The 23,661-nt window shown below is 42.0% G+C and overlaps 1 protein-coding gene and 1 non-coding gene across 6 annotated transcripts in view; one reads left to right on the top strand and one right to left on the bottom strand.

Annotated features, from left to right (window-relative positions):
- Vps54 (VPS54 subunit of GARP complex) overlaps positions 1-23,445 on the bottom strand; it is a 77,059-nt gene extending 53,614 nt beyond the window's left edge. For 3 of the 5 annotated variants that reach the window (XR_010057346.1, XM_039091649.2, XM_039091650.2), the window contains exons 1-2: positions 23,302-23,445; positions 372-527 (exon numbers count right to left, since the gene is read on the bottom strand). Coding sequence is in view for 4 of the 5 variants with exons in the window: in XM_039091649.2 (XP_038947577.1) it covers positions 372-507 (136 nt within the window). In the remaining variant the exon portion in view is untranslated. Of the gene's footprint in view, positions 1-371; positions 530-1,059; positions 1,121-23,301 lie in introns of those variants that run through there. The other 2 variants (XM_063272889.1, NM_173147.2) reach the window with 2 other exon arrangements.
- Positions 13,595-13,727, top strand: LOC120096820 (small nucleolar RNA SNORA17). The gene has a single exon (XR_005493652.1). It is a non-coding gene; the product is annotated as a small nucleolar RNA SNORA17 (small nucleolar RNA).
- Positions 23,446-23,661: the final 216 nt, after the last annotated feature.

Genomic DNA, 23,661 nt, shown 5'->3' with positions numbered 1-23,661 from the left:
GTTACTGCTCTGCACACATCCACAAATACCACCAAAGTACTCAAATATTTAATACCGGGGTTAAAACAAACCTTAGGGAGTAAGAACATCTGCAAATACAGACTCTGTCAATAGTGAGAACTGATTATACTACATCTTAACTAAATAGTTTTCAATATGCACCTCCATTTCTCAACACTTTTCCAGTTACCTTACTTAACGGAAATGGGTGAAAACCATATTCTGATTTCCCAACTGACCACACATTTTGTTTTGAGGTTTTTGTTTTTTTTCTAAACGTTGCAAAATGTACTCTTTTGAGGTAAGTACATGAAGCCTGACTACACTTTCAGTAACACAAATCATCAGAACAGTCCTCAAACATGGATTACCTGTGGGCTCCTTGGGACACACGTCTGGCAGTGACTGCACAGGTCGGACGTGCTTTGTCGGATCTACCTCTTTTTTAAAGAAAACATCACTGCTGCTTCCTTGAGGCACTGGAGAAGAACTGTGGCTTGAAGCCATTGCATAAAATCACCACTCGACTAAAAGTAAAAAACAAATAATAATTAAGACAATACAAACAAAACTTGTCTCCAGACATAATACACATCACAGGTAGCACGTTTTCAAAAGCCATCCAAGTATAAGCATACAATTCGAATCTGTAATGTAGCTTTTTTTTTTTTGCTTTGTGGGTTTTCCTTTCTTCCACCTTTTTCTACCCTTTTTCTTCTCCCCTTTCAGCCCCCTAAAACTAGATAAGACAAAAAAAATAGGAAAAGAGATCCCTGAATAAAGTCGGGTAGGGAAAGGGAGAGCCGTTATCCTTAGATTACTTCCTGCTGATTGGAGGCACTGAGTTCCTTGGGGAAGTTTGAGCTTCACTGTCAGAATGTCTCATTGCTTCTTCTTGTTTCTTCTTCGCACACGACCACTTCACCAACCGTGACGAACAAGCACTAAGCAACAATCCATCCTGCCTCTCAGGCCCTAGCATGACTGACGACCCTTGAAAAGTCACCAGAACTGCAAATGTAACACAATCACAAACTATCAGCAAAAATCACAGCTCACCAAAGCACGAGGCAAACCACAGTCAGCTGTGGGCGATCTGAAGCAACCCCATATCCCACACCTAGAACCAAAACAAAAACATATCCCATAATGTTTCTGTGGTTTTTGTTTTTTGGTTTTTTTTGTTTTGTTTTGTTTTGTTTTGTTTTGTTTTGTTTTGTTTTGTTTTTTTGGTTCTTTTTTTCGGAGCTCGGGACCGAACCCAGGGCCTTGCGCTTCCTAGGCAAGTGCTCTACCACTGAGCTAAATCCCTAACCCCGGTTTTTGTTTTTTAAGAAACCCATGCAGGGGCTGGAGAGATGGCTCAGCGGTTAAGAGTACTGACTGCTCTTCCAGAGGTCCTGAGTTCAATTCCCAGCAACCACATGGTGGCTCACAACCATCTGTAATGGGATCCGATGCCCTCTTCTGGTGTGTCTGAACAGCGACAGTGTAACCACATACATGAAATAAATAAATAAATCTTAAAAAAAAGAAAGAAAGAAAGAAAGAAAGAAAGAAAGAAAGAAAGAAAGAAAGAAACCCATGCAGTAGGAGCCTTGACCTCTGGGACCTCCCATGGTCTGATAAACTCAACTCCTCTCTCCACTCTGTAATCCCACCTGCTCAGAAAGTCCCTACCAAAAGCCCAGTTCCAAATTCCTGACAGCTGTACCAACTTCCTCCCTCATCGCCAGTCACCCAATTCCCCACCTAAGTGACCATACTCAGGCACAAGCTGATGGCTGACACATCGTTTTCCTTCACCTACAATCCATAAAGACTTGCCTGCCATAGCTTGGGCATGACTTCTCTGCCATCATTCTGAGATTGATGAACTCGCCCTGGAACTGTTCTCAAATAAACCTGCTTTTTTATACATTTAATTCTGCTCAAATTGGCTTATTATGTCAGTGGAGAAACCTTTTAAAACCAAAATTGTCATTCATTCCCCACCTGCTGTTTTAAGCCATTAATTATGTCCCGCATAATGGGAAACTATAAACAAGGACATTTTCAATTAAATAAGTACTTTTTGGGTCAGTGGCCAATCTCTCCTGTTGAGTTTTAATCTTTATCAGTTTGAAGGTATCATATCTATAGCTTTTCATCTCCTGTGGATATAGAAACAAATCTGCATCATCCCCAACACAAAACTTTCACTGGCTTCCACTATATCAACACACCCTTATAGTATATAGGCTGACTTAATTCAAATACTCATAAGTTTTGCTGTGGGGCTCTAAGCCAGCACAAAAGTTTCTAAATGCTAAGAGATTACCTTGACTCTCTTTTGGACCTACCCTCATTGCTCCAATGGCAACCCTTACCATATCACCTGCACACCCCTGGAAGCCTGCTTCCTGGTTTATATTTAGAAAAAGCATCACCCTTAGAGACAGATGCCTTGGTCACAATTTTGTTCCAAATGATCAAATTTCACACAATTAAAGCACCAGCCATTTTGAGGTCTGAGACCTTTAGCAGCTTGGTCATGGTCACTTTGCAAACGACCACATTTCCCATGACTGAAGCACTGGGCATTTTGATGTCGGAGATCTCTAGCTGTACAGCGTGACCTATTATCTAGCGTGGTACAGGTTAGAGCCAATATCGGTTCTAGCCCGTATCCACTCGTCCACAGGTGCTGCTCCAGCCTTTTATGGCTTAATAACTTTTTCACATTTGGCATTGTATTTTCAAACACCAAGGTCTCTATCAACCCCTGTCTTCGATCAGGGTCTGATATGGCTTTGTCCACAGCTGAGACTAATCTTTGTAAAAAGTCAGCAGAGCCTTCCCCAGAACCTTGTATAATCTTTGTTACCGAGGTGGACTTTTTCCTGGGCTCCTCAACTTTGTCCCAAGCTCTAAAAGTCACTAAGTGACATTGTTCTAGAGTACGGGCATCAGATTGAATCTGTTCTTGGACATCAGAGTACTGCCCTTCACCCAGCATCTCATCTTCGACTATATCCACTCCCTCAATCTATTTTGCCATTCAATTTTCAAAGTTTCTTCCTCCACCATGTTAACCATTGCAGCTGCAGACTGTCCTCCAGTACAGCTGCTGCCAATCCCTTCCAGTCTTGGGGAATGGTTCTATTTGAGTAGACTAGTTATTCAGAACTTGTTTCCCATAAATCAGGACCGCTTTAAAATGCCTTAGACCTATCATTTCTATAAGATGCCATGTTTTCACATGGTTCATGGCATTTGCTGTACAACTGCTGGGAAAGCGTGAGGGTGATCCCTTCTCTAACTCTGGTGGCACGGTTGGTTCGAGATTAACCATTTCTCTTGAAACAAGTATTTCATCAGACTGCCCTCCCACCTTGTCCAGCACAGTCTCTTTCCCTCTTTCCTCCTTTGGGAAAGCCCATTCCCTCGCTCAGTCACTAGGACTGAGTCCCAGGGCTCTGCCTTTTCCAATGCTCCTCACCCCAAGTGTTTCCACCTCCACCCACAACTGTTCCAGCTGCACAGACAACTCTGCACCCTTCAAAAACAAGAGAGCAGAGTGAACTCTTGCTTTCCGGTTCAGCCATTTTTGGTTGTTGTTTTGTTTCTCAGGTCCCTCCATTCCCACCCACAATTTCTCCAGGTACACAGTCATTCTCTCAACCTTTTTTGAAACAGAAACAAAAAAATGAAAGAAAAAAAAACAAAAAAAAAAACCCAACAGAAAATCCCTTCTGGGAGTAGAGCGGGGATAGCTCAGTGGTAGCATCCAAAATACATTTCTGCTGGAATCTTAAAAAAATAAATAAATAAAAAGAATCGGTCCCTTCATCCCCTAAGGTTTTCTCTAAGGCACTTGGAATCAAATTTCCAATTCTGCCTAGCCTTGGCACCACTTGTAGCTGTTTTGATTGCTACTCTGTGGGTTCTTCTTTCTTCCTCCCTTCTCCATCCATTTCTTCTATCCTTTCAACCCCCAAACACTAGATAAGATGTGGGAGGTGGGGGGATAGAGAGGAAAGGAAAGTAATCTCTGAATACAGTCAGGGGTCAGAAAGAGGGTGACATTATCATTAGACTTCTTCCTACTGATCACGGGCTTCAAGTTCCTTGGAGCAAGTTTGATCTTTGCTGTTAGGATATCTAATTTCTTGTTGTTTCTTCTTTGTACACAACTACTTAAAAAAAAAAAAGACAAACAACAAAGCACCAGTAGCCCACCCTGTCTCATTCATCCACCCTGTACAGTCCCCAGAATTCCAAACATCACACAACTGTAGAAACAATCTGCATCTGCAAAATCACAGCCCCGCCACAGCATGAGACGATGCACAGCAGCAGCTGCGCATGATCTGTAGCCGCCCCATATCCCACACCCGGGGTAAAAGTTGTTCAGAATACTTTGTCTACTAAGAAACTTATTCTTCCTTGTTTGAAAAAAAAAAATCCCACAGGTAAACATTCTTAATCTTTTCTTAAATGTACCAGAATTAGGGGTTGGGGATTTAGCTCAGTGGTAGAGCGCTTGCTTAGCAACCACAAGGCCCTGGGTTCGGTCCCCAGCTCTGAAAAAAAAAAAAAAAAAGTACCAGAATTAAAGATGAGACATGCCACTCATTCAACAAGACTACACTACTGGCACACTCTCAAAATGGCTGGAGTGCATAAACTTTAAGTCCATTTTGCTGAGTTCAGAGCTTATGTTCTCTCACCAACCATATGAAATTCCTTAAGTTATGTGCACCATCTATAAAATATATGAAAAAGACCACATCTCAAGAACACCTGAAAAATTATGAGAATATGTAATGTAAAGCTTAATGCTACCTCAGCTTCAGTGCTCGAGTGGTTACTGTAATTACAGAATATGTGTACTATGTAACTGACACGCACTAATTATCATAAAATCATTAGGAAAAACTACATGAAACAATACTGGAAGTGGACTAAAGCAGCAGTATTAGTTCATTGATCCCAAAAATCACCTACTGTAACAAACTAAAAAACAAACAAAAGCAACAACAGATTGGAAACCTGGCAGATGGGATGGGGATGGACAGACAGCTCTGTGGTGACAGATGGCTCTGTGGTGACAAGTACTTGCACCACTTCCAGAGGACCTGGGTTCAGTGTTCAGCACCCACAGGACAGTTCGCAACCATCAGTAACCCCAGACTCTGAAGACCCAGTGTACTGTACATACATAACACAAACATACATAAAGGCAAAATACCCATACACATAAACAGAAAACATAGCTATTCTCTTTTTAAAAGAGTTGTCGGGGTTGGGGATTTAGCTCAGTGGTAGAGCGCTTGCCTAGCAAGCGCAAGGCCCTGGGTTCAGTCCCCAGCTCCGAAAAAAAGAAAAAAAAAAAAAAAGAGTCGTCAATAAGAAACAAAGATACAAAGCTATAACCTATAGCAAATAGGCTCATTTGGACTTCTTTATAGTTTGGAAAAAGCTATTTTTTCAGGGTTACCAGAAAATCTATCTCACCATTTTTAGTACAGAAAACAACCAATCATGCATCCTATCTAAGTGTAAAAAATATATTGGGAAGCACACCTTCAATCCAGGCATCTCTGTGAGTTCAAGGCCAACCTAGTCTACATAGCACATGCAAGAGGGTGGGGGAGACACTGCTAAGAAAATATACAGACTTTGAAGTCTCTAAAAGCATAAGAAAACTGGTCTGGTTACTTAATAATTTTAATAAGTTATTCTGAACTAAATTAGTAAAGGGCCAACAACTAAAAGCAGTTATACTTGACTGAATCCTGTTTTTTTAATTAAACGACTTTGAGAAATACTTGGAACTTTTAATATGCATTGGCTATAAAATGGCATTTTGAAATTATTAATTTTCTTAGTTGTATTAATAGTATTGAAAAAATAAGGCTGGAGAGATGGCTCAGTGGTTAAGAGCACTGACTGCTCGCCCAGCGGTCCCAAGTTCAATTCCCAGCAACCACATGGTGGCTCACAACCATCTGCAATGGGATCTGATGCCCCCTTCTGGTGTGTCTGAGGACAGCGACAGTGTACTCATATACATCTATAAACAAACAAAAAAAGGATAGTACTGAACATATCAGAATACCTTTATGCTTAGCATTAGAATAAAGAAGTGTTTACAAGTGATATATCTTACTACCTGCAATTTCCTTTTAAGTGATTAAGCAAGAAGTCTCACAAAACAAATCTGACAAACTATAAAAACAAGGTAAAATACACTGAGTATTGAACATTCTTTTGTTTTCCCATATGATTCTAAATTTTCAAAGTACAAGTTTAAGGAAAGAAAATTATAATTTTTTTTTTTTTGGTTCTTTTTTTCGGAGCTGGGGACCGAACCCAGGGCCTTGCGCTTCCTAGGTAAGCGCTCTACCACTGAGCTAAATCCCCAGCCCCAAAAATTATAATTTTTGTAAAATATTATTCAGTACAAAAATTAAATATGCAGAAAACAACTATTCAATCTGTAACCACTACTTAATCTACCTCAAGATGACATTATTGTATAACTTCAAATACGGAAAAAAAAAACTATCAAATATTTTCAGTTTATGTTGGGTTGGGGATTGGTTCTAATGCTTTGAATTAACTGGGTCAAATGCTAAAGGTCCTTGTTCCCAATTAGTTTTGATCGATTAATAATGATGCCAGCAGCCAATGGCTGGGCAAAGGGACACAGGGTGGGATCTTTGGATTTGTACAGGCTAGGAATGGGAAAAGGAGACAGAGAATCGTCATGACTCAGGAGAAGGATGGGATGTAGGAGCTATAGGAGAGAAAGCCAACCAGCCATGTTAGAATTCAGGTGGGTGGCCACTGGTCACTTCCCCGATTAGTAACAGTGGAAGGTTTAGGAGTGCCCAGTTTTTGAGGTAGCCAAGGCATTTTAAAATTAGCTGGTGTGTGTGTTTGTGTGTGTGTGTGTGTGTGTGTGTGTGTGTGTGTGTGTGTGTGTCCTGAGCAGGTGCATGTAAGCCAAAGTAGTGTAGCCCAAACTCACCACTACAATGCTGCACAAAAATTTTACCATACATAGAACTCCCTAAATTCTAGTTTCAATCGCCATTCCCTACAGCTATGATTTATTATGAATACTACCTAGACTGGATGCAAAAATGATGTCCTTACTTCGACACTGTGATAGGTACTGCCTAGAGAAGACATATTACAAAAATATTTATAGTCAATTCTAAATTATCCTTAAGATTACCTATTATGCATAAATTTAAAAAAGGTCCACTTTATTATTCTTGCTTAATATTTGACTCTACACAAAACATCTTACTAGAGAAGGTAAAATACAGCTATATAACTATTAACTTTTTAAGTTGGCATACAAAATAATGGGCTTCCTTATGGCATTTTCATACATATGTGTCATTAGACTTTATTCTAATTTATTTTCCATCCCTATAAGTTACCTAAAATTAAAATTAACTGGTTTGTGTGTGTGTGTGTATGTGTGTGTCTGTCTGTCTGTCTGTCTGTCTCTTTCATTCGGGAATACAGATAGCTCCTGGGCTATCTGGCTATATTTGACTAAATCATGCTTTTATAAAAACAGGCAACATACCTGGAACTATTAATATGAACTGGTGGTATTTTAATATTAGGTGGTATTTTGAAATCATTTGAAAATATCAGAAATATCTTTATGCTTAGCATGAGTCAAATATACTAACTTTAATTTCCTTTCTCCTATCAACACGTGATATCTTAGTGTACAATCTAAAACTGCCTGTCCTCTAGAAGTCATTCTACAGACTTCTAACTCGTCCCTCTGCTTCCAGTCTAAACTACTATGCGTAGAGTTTTAGGATTAATCTACTAAGAAGTTTTCATCCTGTTATACTTCAACTCAAAAACTTTTAAAAATTATTACTTCCCAAACAAATCTCGTTTCATTAAGTGATACTCTAGAGGCTTACAATCTAATGCTGACTCACCTTCCTTGTTGATGTTTTATTCTCTAGATCCTGTGGATACACTCTTTCAGAAAAGGTGGCCTACCAGTCCGTTAAGATGCTCTTCATACTTTGTCTTTGGGAAAGCTGTGCTGTGCCCTTCTAAAATATTCATACCGTCTTCTCCCCTTTCTCCCATAAAAGGTTACTTTAAGTTTTATTTCTAGATTGCACACCCAAAGACAAATATACACACATTTGAAAATATGATTAAAAATAATTCCAGCATTAGTCTATCATCATCTCAGCACTTGGTGTCAGGTCCAGAACAGACACAGGACAATGGCTGTCTGCGGCACCTATTAGCACACCAAAGCCCATGCTGGCCTCCAGGCTGCCTCAGTGCCTGTTACACATCAGGCACATCACAAGTGCCTGTTACACACTGAGTCCATGCTGGCACCCTGAGTCTACCTTAAACTTCTCCAGCTCAGGGGTTTTCCTCCCCTAATAACCCTACTATTTCTCTCAGCTGTACACTCTTTTGACCCCTTTCCCTTGCCCATCTCTCTTGGTCTCTTTCTCCTCCTCTCTCAACCTCTTCCTCAATCATAACTTGGGGGTGATGATGTCCTCAGTTTATACACTAAACAGACTACAAGAGAACTCCAACTTCAAGCATCTTGTTATAGTGTGATTTCAAGCCCACCTATGTTGTAAAAGTGAAGTCAAAACCAGACCTTGCCCAAAAATAAAAGGGAAGGTGGGAGGAGTTCTGGTTTGCTTTCTACTGCTGTGATGACGACTGTAACTTGAGGAGGAAAGGGCTTATCTAGCTCACACACTGAACCACACACAGTCCATCCACGGGGAACCTGAGGAAGAAACTGGTACAGAGATGCTGGTTTGTTCCGCAAGGCTTGATCAGGACCCTTTCTTATACAACCCAGGATCACCTGCCCAGGGATGGCATAGACCACAGTGGGCTGGGCCCTCTCACATTAATCATTAACCAAGCAAACGATCCACATGCTGGCCTACAGGCCAATCTGATAGGAGTATTTTCTAAATTGACGTTTCCTCTTCCCAGATGATCCTTGCTTGTGTCAAGTGGACAGGTAACTAGCCAGCACATGAGGACATGATTAAGTGGTACACCTCTTGCCTGGTATACACAGAGGCCTTGGGTTCAATCTCTACTATTGTATATATAATAATAACCCTAGTGTTTTTTTAAAGTAAAAAAGTTCCAATAGTCAAATGCTTAATTAAGTTAAACGGAAGTGGTAAATTAGCCATAGTTTAACTAACCAATCAACAATAAGACTACAGGGACTAGGAGTATTGCCCAGTCAATAAAGTCCTTGCCTTGCACACTCGAAGATTTGAATTTGAGCCTTAAAACCTGCATTTTCAAAACGCTGGAAAAAGTAGTTTGCCCTGTGATTCCAGGACAGCATAATAAAGACAGGAAGATTCCTGGGTTATGCAGTCAGCCATCCTAGCCTACTGATTCCAGACCAGTGAGAGACACTGTCTCAAATCCTAAAAGGTTAATGGTGCCAGAGGAACAACACCCAAGGCTGTTCCCTCTGGATTCCATGTATATGTGCATACATATACACCCATTATACATGTGTATGTATTTTTATATGTGTACATTCACACACATTCACACACAAAGAAAATACTTAGAAGAAACAAAGCACATTGTTAAGCTCTGCTTTGCTAAATATTACTGTCAGTCATGCATCATAAGCAAATTTAGACCATATTTTCCTTCTAACAAACAAAAACTTCATGGTAAAATTAAGCTTGACAACTCATTAAAGAAGTTTTAATTGTGGTTACCAAAGCAGTCATACTAGGAATAGAGCCAATTCTATACAGTTAACTCATTCTATACAGTTTAATAAAATGATTTATTGATTCATGCAACCACTTATATACATTTATTCTATCAGAAGGAAATGCCTCCCGAGTGCTGGTTCTTCTTCTTTTCTTTCATTAAATAGAAATATTTCTTGAGCTAGACAACGCTTAATAAAGAAGTCTGGCTTTGTCCACGAGAGAGCTTCCCACTGTTATCTATGTTAAGGCCCCAGCCAGTGTTGTTACATTTCTTACTTTGAAAGAAAACTGGTAAGAGAAGACAATCAGTACAAAATTTTAAAAGACTCTGAACATCTAAAGGCAAACATTTTCTACAAGGTTGAGAGGATGAGAATGCACCTCAGTGACAGAGCACAAGTTGCAAGGTCCTAGGTTCAGTCACCAGCACCAGGAAAAGTGACTAAGACAAAAAGGTGGGGCTAGAGGGAAGGCTCAGTGGTTCTGAGTACTTGTTGCTCTCTCAGACACGAGTTCAGTTCACATACTCGAGTCAGACAGCTTACAACTAGCTGCCTCTAAGTCCAACTCATCTGGCCTCTCGTGCACACATACATAAGCCCATGCTCATTTTCTTAAAGATAGGAGAAAAGCAGAATTGTCAAACTAAAATGCACCAATAAACTGATAGTGAGAGAAAAAGAACAAAAACTCTTTGAGAATTGTCAATTAGGAAATCATAAGTCATACTAGGAAGCACTATCAAGTCAGCAATGGGAATGAAAGTCAGACTGCAGAGGCTGAATTGAAACACAAGATCAGGAAATAAATAAACAATGTTCAAAGCAAGATGAGTTACAGCATGTAGGATGCTCAGGGAGGAATGATGTTTGAGAACAGCCTGGGCTACCAGAAAGAACCTGTCTTAAGAAAAAAAATTTAAAAGCCTCATTTACTATTTCAAAAGTCAAAATTGTGGTGTCATAAAAAAGAACACCTAGCATATCTCTTATGCAAAAATCTCTTGTGACAATGCACAATGTACACAGGTTAACAGTGATTCTATCTCTGCCTGCTGGGATAACAGATCTTTCCTGACAACCGTCCCATTTCTAAACCTGTTGGCCCAGTCCTTCCTTCCCCTGATCCCAACTAGTACCCGCTAGTTTACAGTAAGTGCTTCCTCACATTACGAGGACTCACGCTCTGCCTGCTTCCTTCCTTTCCCACTATACTATGGAGAACACGTCCATCTGTCTCACTTATCACGCTGTACTATGCCTAGCACTTTATAGACTCACGTTCACTATACAGTATTTATTTATAAACTCACGTTCACTATACAGTATTTATTTATAAACTCACGTTCACTATACAGTATTTATTTATAAACTCACGTTCACTATACAGTATTTATTTAGACTCACGTTCACTATACAGTATTTATTTATAAACTCACGTTCACTATACAGTATTTATTTATAAACTCGCGTTCACTATACAGTATTTATAGACTCACGCTCACTATACAGTATTTATTTATAGATTCACGATCACTATATAGTATTTATTTCACAAATAAATGCATACTGAGGAGATTAGGCAAGGCCGCATGGGCCATTACAATGGCTCACACAGGGCTTGACGTTTTCTGAATGTATATGAACCTAAGTCCGTAATATATTTGTTTACAGTGTAGTATCTTGCTTTCTACAACTTGATTCCAGCTCTCTAGCTTTCCTGAGAAATAACACAGTGCTGAGGAAAACTGGCCATACAAGCCTAGACTTTGATCATTAACTAGCACATGATATTTCATAGCTGCTTTCTTACCTCCACATCTGTGTCCTCATTTATAAAAAGCAGCAGCACACAGGAATGTTGTAAGATTTCAGTATCCTTTGTAAGCTCCTGACACACTAACTGGTACATGCTGGGGTACACTGTGTGCCGGTGTCTGTGTGGTCAACTGTTGACTGCTTGCAGGCAGAGAACTAAGTAGTAGCTGGATCTTGGCATTGTTATTCCAATGGCCAATCACCAGCCTCATATTTTGCAAACATTCATCCTTCCTTGCTTGCTGATTGGCTTTAATAAAGATCTGGCAGCCAATAGCTAGGCAGGAATTGGACAGTAGAACTTCTGGGCTGAGAAAGAGTCTATGGGAGGGGAAATGAGAAACAGGGATTCATCCAGAGACACACAAAGGTGGTCCTACCATAACAGGAACAGAGGGTAAAGAAGTGGTCAAGTGGCAAGTCATAGGCTAATGAGTTGGGTTAATCTTAGACTGAGATAGCTGAGTGTCTGCTAAAAGCCTGAGCTATGATAAATACTAATAAGTGCATGGGAACAGTAGGCAGCTGCAGTACTGCTGCTAAGTACTGTGAACATCTCAGCTTTAACATGACGAAGGCTTTGCACTCATCTTCCCCATCCAGACATTTATTTACACTGCGACAGCATGGACTTCCCTTTCTTTATTTAGTTTTAGTCTTGAGACTGGAGTAAGGGGTAGATATGAAGACATGAAGAAGAAAAACCAAGGAAAGAAAAAAATGGCCAAATCACAGAACAACGCTTCTCACTGCCTATAACAATGAGGAAAGCACTGGAAGCAAAGCTAAACCAGAAAGGGGGAAGGAGAGAGTGTAAGTAAATCAGCCAGCAGGCTATGAGGCCCTTAGGCTTATGCCCGACTTGAGATCAACCAGGACTAGGCACACCGACCCAGCAAACTGACCCAGAAGAGGTCGTTGCCTCACATCCTCCTCCTGTTTCAAATGTTCTTACCTTGGGGAGAGTTAGGACAGAGATCAGACAAAACAAGAGCAAGAACTTAGATTGCTTCACTCCCACAACTGGACCGAAGGGTTTCTAAAGTCTTACATTTAAAAAAAATGAGATGGGTTTGGGGATTTGGCTCAGTGGTAGAGCGCTTGCCTAGCAAGCGCAAGGCCCTGGGTTTGGTCCCCAGCTCCAAAAAAAAAAAAAAAAAAAAAAAAAGAGATACGAATTATTAATGAAGCAAGGATGTCATGAAAGGAAGCAATATAAAAACATTTAAAAAAAATTACACCATCATCAGTATTTTACTAAACACTGTAGTTCATAATTGATAGGCTCCATTCTGATAATTTTGTTGATCTTCAAAACATTCTCATAAATGCATTATAATTTCCATTATATAGAAGAAGTAGATTCAAAAGTAACTTGGTTTCAAAATATTTAGGCAAGTAATTAGAACTATGGGATTTGAATTCAGACTTTCTGATCTAAACTCCATACTTCTACTTCTATACCATAGTTTCTTCAATTGAAAAATAAATTTACTCTCACCACTGTTATTTGTCTTTTTTTCCCCAAGGGCTGGTGTTTCTGGACAGTCTTACTAAGTAGCCCAAGTTAGCCATGAACACTTTTACCCTAAACTTACAATCTTCCTGCTTTAGACTCCCTAGTACCTGGAGCACAAGCATGGACCACATGCCTGGTTATGTGCGTGTTCTGTTAAGTGACAGAAAAATTCACGTCTAATTATGAAAGAATTCTTTAGACTCTTCCTTAAAAGTAATGTGGCACACATTTGCACCAGTATGATGTACTGTATTCTTTTTGTCTTTTTTCAAGACAGAGTCTCTCTGTATAGTGTTAGCTGTCCTGGAACTCACTCTGTAGACCAGGCTGGCCTCAAATTGATGGGAGATCCGCCTGCCTCTGCCTTCCAAGTGCTGGGATAAAAGGTGTGCACCAGCCGACCTGGACACTATTCTTAGCAAAGAGGCAATCACTGTACTCCTGTAAGAACGAGCTATGACGAGCAAACATCTGTGTGCTCTGAATCTGCCCTTAGAAGTGCTGCAGGTGGGTGACTGTGTCCCATGTGAATCAGTAGGTGCCAGAGGGAAGAGAAAGGCTATGTCTAATCTCAGTGTTCTAACTTAAGAACATCGGGCTGACTAGTAGCCTAACAGTCCCTGAAAGCAGTGAGCCTGAGAGGACCACCAGTCGGGCACCACGCAGGCCCGCAGCTCCCAGGACTGGGAGCAAGCTGGAGATTAGAAGAACCCCACCTAGGACCGAGGGACCCAGCAGGACTGAGCCTGAGATGAGGACCCCCACATGGGGCCACCAACTGGGCATCATGGGGCCTGGTCAGGGAGCGAGCCAGAGATGACCACCAGCTGGGCACTACAAAGGCCTCAGGAGGCAGACCATGCCCAAGATGACCCCTGCCCAGAGCCATAATGCATGAGTGGGGCATAGCACTCCTGAGACCACTCTTGAGATGATGTCAGACTCTCGGAGACCCCAAGCACCACTAAGAGAAACAAATGGTAGAAAAGTGAAAGAGAAACAAAAGGATGTGGGCACAATGAAGAGAGGCGGGGCTGGAGACTCAAAGATAGTGAGGAGCAGCCTGCTGTGAGTAGCTGGTGAAGCCACCTGGGACCATGGTGGGGTCCTGGCCTGTGCTGCCACCTGAGGCCACGTCTGAGTCTGTGACCCTGCAGCAGCAGGGGTCGGTTACCACCAAAAGCCTGATCTGGGCTGTCACCTAGGGACATGTTCATGTCAGAGCTGTGTACAACTAGCCCCAGCCCTCACCCGGACACTGTGGGAGAGCTGGCCCTGGGCGTGTGAGAACAGAGAGCTGCACTTACTCCTAGACAACTACAGTACTCAGGAGAGCAGCTCCACACACTGCTGGACTTGCAAGTGAGCCAGAAGCCAACAATGTGAGGGTGGGATACCTGGCTCCACCACTCATCTCCCATACAGTGGCATGAATGAGGGAGACACACACACATACCCCTCACCACCTGCGGCAGGTGGGAGACCTGGCCCTGTCCTTCGCCAGCTACAGCACTTGGGAGAGCGGACCCTGCACATCACCTGGGAAGCACAGAAGAGCTGACCTTGGTGGTGAGGGTTCCAGTGAGTCAGCCCATAGGGTAAGGACCCTAAGGGCGTGAGCATGGGACAGCTGATCCTGCCCTTGTCTGACGTGTGGCAACAGAGGCATGAAAGAGAGCACCCCCTATCCCACCTCATTTTGCCACCTACAGAAGGCAAGAGCTAGCCCCAGGGCAGGAGAGTTGGCCCTCAACCACTGCAACAATCAGGAGAGTAGGCCCTGCACCTGGGCAGCACAGTACAGCTGGCCCTGCATGTGGGAGTTGTAGATGACCTGACCCTGAGGGAGAGGGTGTAGGAGAGCTAGCCCTGCCTCTTGGCTGTTGTGTGGTGGCACTGGCAAGGAAGAGATCCCCCTCTACTCCTTTTTGCCCTCATCACCAGTGGTGAGAACTGGCCCCAACAGGATCGTGAGAGCAGGCCCTTCTCCTCACCTACTGCAGCATTCTAGAGAGCAGGCCCTGCACCTCACCTGGGCAGCACAGTAAAGCTGACCCTGATGGCAAGGGTGCTGGTGGGCTGGGCCCAAGGGTGTGAAGATGGAATAACTGGCCCCACAACTTGTCTGCCATGCTGTGGCATGGGAGAGAGAGCCAACCCACTCCCTCGCCCTTTGTCACCAATGGCAAGCAGGAGAGCTGGCCCCAAGGTCATCAGAACAGAAGAATTAGCCTTACCCCTGACCTGCTGCAGAGAAAAGGCCCTGTCCCTCACCTGAGCAGCAGAGCAGAGCTGGCCCTGAGGGCTGGAGAGCCAGCCCTTCTCCCTCTTGTCTGCTGGGCAGTGAAGAGAGGCAGACACCTTCCTCCCCTCCTTCGTCCCTCACCATATACAGAAGGAGAAGAGTGGGAAAGCTGGCCACGTCCTTCTCACCAGCTACAACCCTTGGGAGAGCAGGCCTTGCACCTTACCTGCAAGGCAGGGTAGAGCTGGCACTGGTAGCAGGGTGTGCTGAGAAGCTCGCACACCTCAGAATCAAATCTAGGGCTATGAATTGGCCCACCCCACCCAAGAAAACAAGGCCCTCTAAGTCAACACGATCAAAGCTCACATGAACTCCCAGAGGTGGAAACAGCATGCACAGGGCCTTCGCTCAGTGCTCAGTGCGAGCGTGCGTGCGTGCGTGCGTGCGTGCATTACAGCTTCTGGTTTAGGTTTTCCAGTGTGAGAATGAATGGGTCTCTGTAACTTGTGTCTTCTCTTGGGCTATTTCCTTCTGTTTCTTTTGTTCTGTTCTAATGTGTTGTTTTTTATTATTACTATTCTACTTTATTTTATTTTATTATTTTGTTTTTTATTATTATCCTTAGAAGCTTGCTCTCTAATAAAGAGACAGACTGTGGACATGGAGAGGAACTAGGAAGAGTATAGAGAAGGGGAAACAGATTCAGGCTATATTACGTGTGGGAAAAAAAAAATCTACTTTCAATAAAAGAAAAAAAGGATAACACAAGAGGTAATGTTGGCTAAAATTACAAATAATTGTTACATTAGAAATTTAATTTGTCTTTTTCCACTTTCATATATGTTGTACGTATGTTGGCATATTATGTATAACAGTAGACTTGTATGTAAGAAAATGGAGGTCCAAGGTTGGTGTCAGGAATCATCATCCATAGCTCTTTCTTCGTATTCATTGAGGCAAGGCCTTTCTATAAAACCCAGAGGTCACTAGTGTGGCAAGTCCCCCCAACTAGCTTACTTTGGGGAACCCCATCTGTGCCTTCTCAAATAGACTATCTAGCCTACCTGGAATTTACTGATTTAAGTGAGACCTGAACTCTGATCATCATACTTGCATATTTTAAATGTCTTATAAAATACCTGATAGTTTATGGCATCCTTTTCAGGAACAAAATTATAATTTACAATTTTAAAATTAAAATAATATTCAAAATGGAAATAGGAGACCCCTAGCAGTAGTATAGTAGTTATTAAATTTAATCCACAGGTCAACTTGTCTCTAGTGAATAAATACTTCAGGAAAACCCAAAGGAATTTGGATACTTTATTCCTTCTTTGGATCGCTGATAAAATTGCATTATTAGCAAAACTTTTGCCAATCAGAGTGAAATTAGAACACTGATAGATACTGACTTTTAGTGTCCTCATACAAACACTAAAACAAACCCTAAAGTCTCTCATACAAGTTTTTGAAGAATAAATACCCTGTTCCTAAGAGCCTTTCAATTGATGGTTTTGCTATCCATTAATGATCTTGTCTTTAAATCATTACCTTAGTGAATCACAAATAATGCTTTTCTAACTTTTCCTATCTTCTAAAGTCACTTCTGAGGACAATAAAGTCAAGTCAGATGAAGACTGAATATGTTACATAGGCTACTAGACCTAGTGAGCAGGCCTTTCTTTTACCCTAAGCCAAGTGAGTGTTGAAATGGAAGACAGGTTGCTGAAGAGGTGAGCCTTGGGGGTTTGGCAATGAGGAAGAATCAAGAATTGGTAGCTCAAGGTACCAATGGTAGGTTTGATGAACAGAACATTAATTTGATGCTTAAACTTTTTTGGCATTGGGAAAATTGGTTTTACCAAGAGATTAGAATACTAGAATTGGTGGATAGTCAGACAGTGGGTTAATCCTGAAAAGAACAGACAGCTATATTCCATGTCAAGAAGGCAGGAGTTGTGTATAATTAGCAATTAGATACATTTTTTTAAAAATATGGAGAGTTGTAGCTGGACCTTTGGCTACTTTGGGTTCTTTGTTGTCCTGCCCTTCTCCATCCCCCTTCTTCCACCCTTTCCTATCCCTAACTCTATAAACAAGAGAGAAAATGAAGGACAGAGAGAAGAGGGGGCGACATTAACATTAGGCGACTTCCTTCCTGCTGAGGGGTGAGCTCCACTGTCAGGTGTCTCATTCTTCTTCTTGTTTCACCTCTAAGCATGACCACCTAACAAACGGAAACCAACAGCATCCACCAGCAGCCACCCACCCAGTCGGCCTCGTGGGCCCTCGCATTACATAGCCTCTGCTAAGTTCCCAGAACTCCAAATGCAAACACTGTCTGCCATTGGGAAATTACGCTGCTGCTAGAGCATGAGGCAGCTGCTGCGGACAGTCTGAAGCTCCCCACATCCCACACCTGGGATTAAAACAAAAACAGAGTCTTAGAATACTTTTGTGGTTTTTTTTAAAGAAACCAAAATGTCAAAATTGTCACTAGAGAGTAGAAGCCCTGTGTCTAGCCTGAGGACTCCTTTTTAAGTTACTTTTGACCATTCAATTCATGGTGATAGAGTGGGGCAGATTAAGTGAGAACAGTGAGGACAACTGAGATGCTTAAGTGTTCCCTCTCTGTGAAATCATGCTACCATGTTAATGCTGACATTCTTAAGAGACTGTGACTGTAATCCTGCAGAACAGTCTTATAACTGGGTGACACATGGGGAATATGTACACAGGTTTATCAAAAAAAAAGGGGGGGGTGCTCCCTCTACTGTTCCTTCAGTTACCCATGGTTTAAAATCTTAATAAAAAGTCAATGCCAGGAGGCTGCAGAGATGGCTCAGTGGTCAAGAACCGTCTTCCAAAGGACCCAGGTTCAATCCTCAGCACCCACTTGGCAGCTCACAACCATCTATAACTCTAGTTCCAGGGGGTCCAGCATCCAGCACCTTCTTCTGGTCTCTAAGGGCATCAGACACATGCACAGTACAAACAGCTTTTTTTTGTTAAAAAAAGAAAGAAAGAAAGAAAGAAAGAAAGAAAGAAAGAAAGAAAGAAAGAAAGAAAGAAAGAAAAGTCAATGACAGCTTATCAAGAACTAGAGAATGTGTCAGACTGGGCTGGAGAGATGGCTCAGCGGTTAAGAGCACTGACTGCTCTTCCAGAGGTACTGAGTTCAAATCCCAGCAACCACATGGTGGCTCACAACCATCTGTAATGAGATCTGATGCCCTCTTCTGGTGTGTCTGAAGACAGCTACAGTGTACTTATATAAATAAATAAATCTTAAAAAAAGAAAAAAAAAAGAATGTGTCAGACTGATGGAGAAAATGGAGTGACAGAGTTCTAGAAAAGGCAAACATGAAAAGACTAGAAGAAAAGAATCTATCGCCAGGTACCACAAAGAACGTGACGTGCCTTAGAAAACTACGTATGTGGGAACGGTGGAGAACTGAGGAGGTTAAGGCCATAAAGACAGGAAAGAATTCACATATCTTATGAGAAATAAGAACTCAATCTTAATTATAAAAGCTAGAATTTAAGCAGAAAAATTAATAATCAGATTTACCCTTTAAAAACAAAAACAAACAAAAAAACAAAACAAACAACAACAACAACAAAAACCAATGACTACAACACAGGGGATATTAGAGAAAAAAGCCTGACAGAGAACTTGCAGTGAGCCAACCTCAGGGCTACTGAAGTCAGTCTCCAGAGCAAGGACCTCAGGTACTGATGTACTCTGTGGTTCTTTTGAGGGAGGCAGACACTGAGTACTTTCCTTCTCCCTGGGGCTGTCAGTCATTCGTTACCTGGCTACATCCACACTGTTTCGATGAGTCCTACACACCCTTTCTGAATGTTAAAGTCAACAAAGCATCTTCAGGCTAATGCTCTCCCCACTGAACTGTCTGGCCCTCCAGACACAGACGCTTACAACCCATAAACTCACTCACACTGGATAACTTTGTAGTGCAGTAATTACCAACCACACTCACTATTTCCTAGATGAGAAAAGTGAAGCCCAGAAACAGTTAATAATTTCTCTAAAGATACATGGACAGTAAATAGCAAAGGTGATTCTACACTTTTTACTACCAAAAACATCACCTAAACGCCAAACACAGTGGCACAGGTCTACAATTCTAGTACCCAGGAAGGAGAGAAGGATCACAGCAAATTCCAGTCAGCTTGGTCTACATAGTAAGTTTCAGACTAGCCAGAACTATATAGGGAAACCCTGTCTCTAAATGATTAATTTAAATTTTAATGAATTTTAAAATTAATTTTAAAACATTAGAGTCAAAAGTGAGACCTACAGGAGAAGTAGAAATGAGTGTTGCATACAAAATATGAAGATTCTGGACACTTATTACATAATACTTGTATATATAAACTATCTGAACATTTAGCTTCTTTCTTGATAGTTATGAGAAGGTAGGAGTAGGGGATGTATGAAGATAGGATCACTCATGCTAAAGAAAACAGTATTATGTTTATTTCTAAAACCTATGCAGTAATAATCAGCAATTCAAAATACAGTAATTAAAATTTACATTAATATAAGGCTGACATTTTAAGTGAAAGGGAGTATTTTTTTTTCTTTTATGTATATAAGTGTTTTACCTCCATTCAAGTCTATATACCACATTTATCTGGTGTCCAAGAAGGCCAGAGGAGGTGATCAGATCCCCTGGAACTGAAATTACAGACTGCTGTGTATATTGGGACCTGAATTCAGGTCCTCTGGAAGAGCAGCCAGGACTCTTAACTACTAGGCCATCTCTCTAGTCTCTAAAAGTGTATTTTTGTTCAGATTTGTAAACTAAACAAACCAAAAAGTATCTACATTATGTCAAATTCTTTCCTTTTGCTTTGCTCTCAACTGCTTCCCCCCAATAAAGAGAATTGCTAGATGAATTAAATAATTGTCCACTCCACCAAATAATACTCAGTGGGATTCCATAACAGTACATCAAGCCCTTACCAGACTCATACGCATTATGAGTTTAAACAGTACTACTGAGACTTTGATCCGGACAGTCTTCTTTTCTGGGAGAGGAAAGATCCTGTGTATTATATGACACATATTAACATCCTTCATCCGACATTATTCCAACAACCATCTCCACACACTGTCAAAGTTCTGAGAACAAAGTCATGCTTAGATAAGCTATCGGTTTAGATGTTAGAACTCTGAAACTTGAGAGAAAAAAAGCCTCCAAACACAAATATACTTGTTAATCATAATTCTCAAAATTGTTTTAAATTTGGATCTTTAAAAATGTTGAGGTTGGGGATTTAGCTCAGTGGTAGAGTGCTTGCCTAGCAAGCGCAAGGCCCTGGGTTCGGTCCCCAGGTCCAGAAAAAAAGAAAAAAAAATGTTAACAATGTAAGATCTGATCCAACTTTTCACTGACTGACCCTCAGCTCACCAAATTAACTCTTAAGGCCACCCAAGCCCCTCATGCTGTTTTTCTTCTTTATATAGTCTAGAAGTTGTTTTCAATGTTCTTTTTATTCCCAAGATCAGCTGTTTACTCCCTGACCCAAACTGAAAAAAAAAAAAAGTAAACTGATTTTAAAAACAACTTTTCAAAATAATATTTGTCATGCTTTCGAGCATTTTCAACGTTTTTAAAACATGTATTTTGTCTGCACAGAAGCTCAGTCAGCACTTGTCCCTAATGTTAGAGGAATGTCCAGTTCTTGCCCAGTTATAATAGCCTGAGGTCAAATCCATACATACAAGAATCTAAATAATTCCAGAATCCAGCTCACCCCTACACCCACTGTTTATTACTTTACATAAGCCTATCATCGATCTTGTGCCAAGTATCCCAGAGATTCAAATTTCAACCCTTCAGATTTCTTCCTCTGGTTTCCGCTTTGTTTAGGCAAGCAGGAAGTATGCTAACAATGACCTATAAGGACCTTTCCAATTTGATACTCCAATATTAAAAATACTTCAACTTTTCACTGACTGACCCTTAGTTCACAAATACTCTTAAGGCCACCAAAGTGATTCATGCTTTTTCCTCTTCTTGCTCCACAACCAACCATATAGTCTATCAGTTATTTACAAAAAGTTATTAAAATTTTAAAATTATTTAAAATTCTGGGGATGAGGATCTTACTCCCTGACCCGAATTTGTTTTAAAAAATTATATAAACTGACTTTAATTTTTCAAAAAGCTATTAATTCCACATCATCTATGTGAAGGACCCACATTAAGTAAATGTTGAGATAGAAAATGGATTAGTGCTGCCTGGAGGACAGTAGGGCTGAGGAGAGGGAGTTCACACTAATGTCTGAGGATTTCAAACAGTAAATACAGCCAACACTGTACGGAAGGGAGCCTGTGGTGGAGTCCCTTCCTTACATTCACAAGGCCTTGGATTTCAACTTCAGCAAAGCTTAACAAGTAGGTAAAACCAAAATACCATTAGGTTAAAATGTGTGAACTTTACAGTATGTTAACTCCACAAAGCTGTTTTAAAAAGAGTAAAAAGAAAAATCAATAGTCAACGTTGACAGGAAAAGAAGTGTGATTAGTCCTTTCATGGTTTATCTATAAGATCTAATTGTAATAAAAGTTCTTACTCAGAAATATAATTTAGCTTTTCCAAAACATAAATCAGATGCAAATTTAATCCTCTTTTACTAGTAAACTCTAGGTAACTTACTTTGCCAGTTATAATTTTGAAAACAATCAAAAACATTTCAGAAAGCCAAATGCTGTAGAAACAATACCACGAGAACAGATTATATGAGCATCAACAACAAAACACGGATAGTGTTTACACTTTCACTGAGAACAGACTGGTATGTACAGTAACAGTTCTAAGTTTGCCAGAACACTGTTTAAAACTAGCCAAAGCACAAGGGAACTTAGCATCTAACGTCCAAAAATACAACTATCAAGTACAAAGTGACCAATTTTACCTAACGATAATTAGTGCAGGGCACCCATAACCACTAACCCAACTCACTGTACTACTGTCAAACAAATCCCATCATTCCATCTGTCCCAGCCTAACTGCTAGGAAGTCAAACAGTTTTCCAATTAGAGCTCCCCATTTACAAAACTGAATGCCCATCAAAATCCGCGGCTTAAGGTATCACCTACTTCTCCACAGACTACAAATAATTTATCCTAATATCCCCTGCCCACTGACCAAGTCTTCAGTCTGGCCCGAGTTTGAGAACCAGAAATGGAATCAATTAGGGAACAGAAGTATTCCAATGTAATTCTTCGAAAGTAAAAGAAGTCTCTATAAAGACCCAAAACTAAACTTGATTAAAAAGGAATTTTAAGAAACATTTTACAACTCTAATAGGCCAAAATTCTTTAAGGGAGGAAAAAAAAAAGCCACCCTAAGTCATACACGGACAGGCCAAGTGGCTAATTATAATGGTCAGGCAAAAGTTCCCAAACAACCCACGGAGAACAGGGAACCCTGTCTTTTTGTATCGGGGCAGTCAGGAGTGAGCAAAACTGAAAGAAATAAAAGATACTACAATAGAAAACTGCACAATGCCGAGTTCTTCTGCGGGTTACTATTCTCCAGGGGAGGTTGTTTTTATTCTAGAAGGCTCCAAGAGGGGCTACGGGCCTGGCTGAGACCCGGAAAGTTTGGGATCTGCGTCTACAAGGACTGTGGAAGTAGCTGGTCCGGGATTCCAGAGAGGGGAGAAGGGCGAGGGGACTGGAGCGGCACCTGCGGACGCCGGCAGGGGCTGGGGCACGGCTGCCGGCCCTGATTCTGGGAGAGCCGAGAAGGAAGTGGTGGCGGCGGGGAGAATGGAAGCCTCGGCGCGGTCACCGGCTCCCAAACTCTGTCAGCTCCGAGTCCCGAGGACACGGAGGGGGTGGGGTCTCGCCGCCCGGCCGGTCACCGGGTCGGGGGAGGGTGGCCGCGAAGCGCGGGCCCCGCACCTACCTGCAGTCCCGGGCGGCAGCCCCAGACGAGGCCTAGTGCACCGCCGCCTCCATCCTTCCACGTCGCGCCGAGACTGCTGCTCCGCGGTCGTCGCCGCCGCCGCCGCCGCCGCCCTGCGCGCCGGGTCCGAGCCCGGTTCCCGCCTCCGCCCCGCGCCTGCTGGCCAGCGGGCCCGGGAGCACAGGGCCGCCCTCTCGAGCCCAGCGCCGCTCGGGGGCAGAGCGGCCGCGGCGGGCCCCTCACGTCTCGCCCGGGTGTCCTGTCAGGCAGCAGTCTCCCCCGGGTCCGCAGCGCCGCCTCCGCCGCTGCTGCCGCCGCCGCCTCTCCCACATCCCCGGCCTCCAGGGGAGCCGCCGCCGC

The sequence above is a fragment of the Rattus norvegicus genome, chromosome 14 (assembly GCF_036323735.1).
Source record: "Rattus norvegicus strain BN/NHsdMcwi chromosome 14, GRCr8, whole genome shotgun sequence".
In the NCBI taxonomy this organism is placed as follows: Eukaryota; Metazoa; Chordata; class Mammalia; order Rodentia; family Muridae; genus Rattus; species Rattus norvegicus.
Note: the sequence above shows the minus strand (reverse complement) of the source record. Positions and strands in the feature narration are given on the sequence as shown.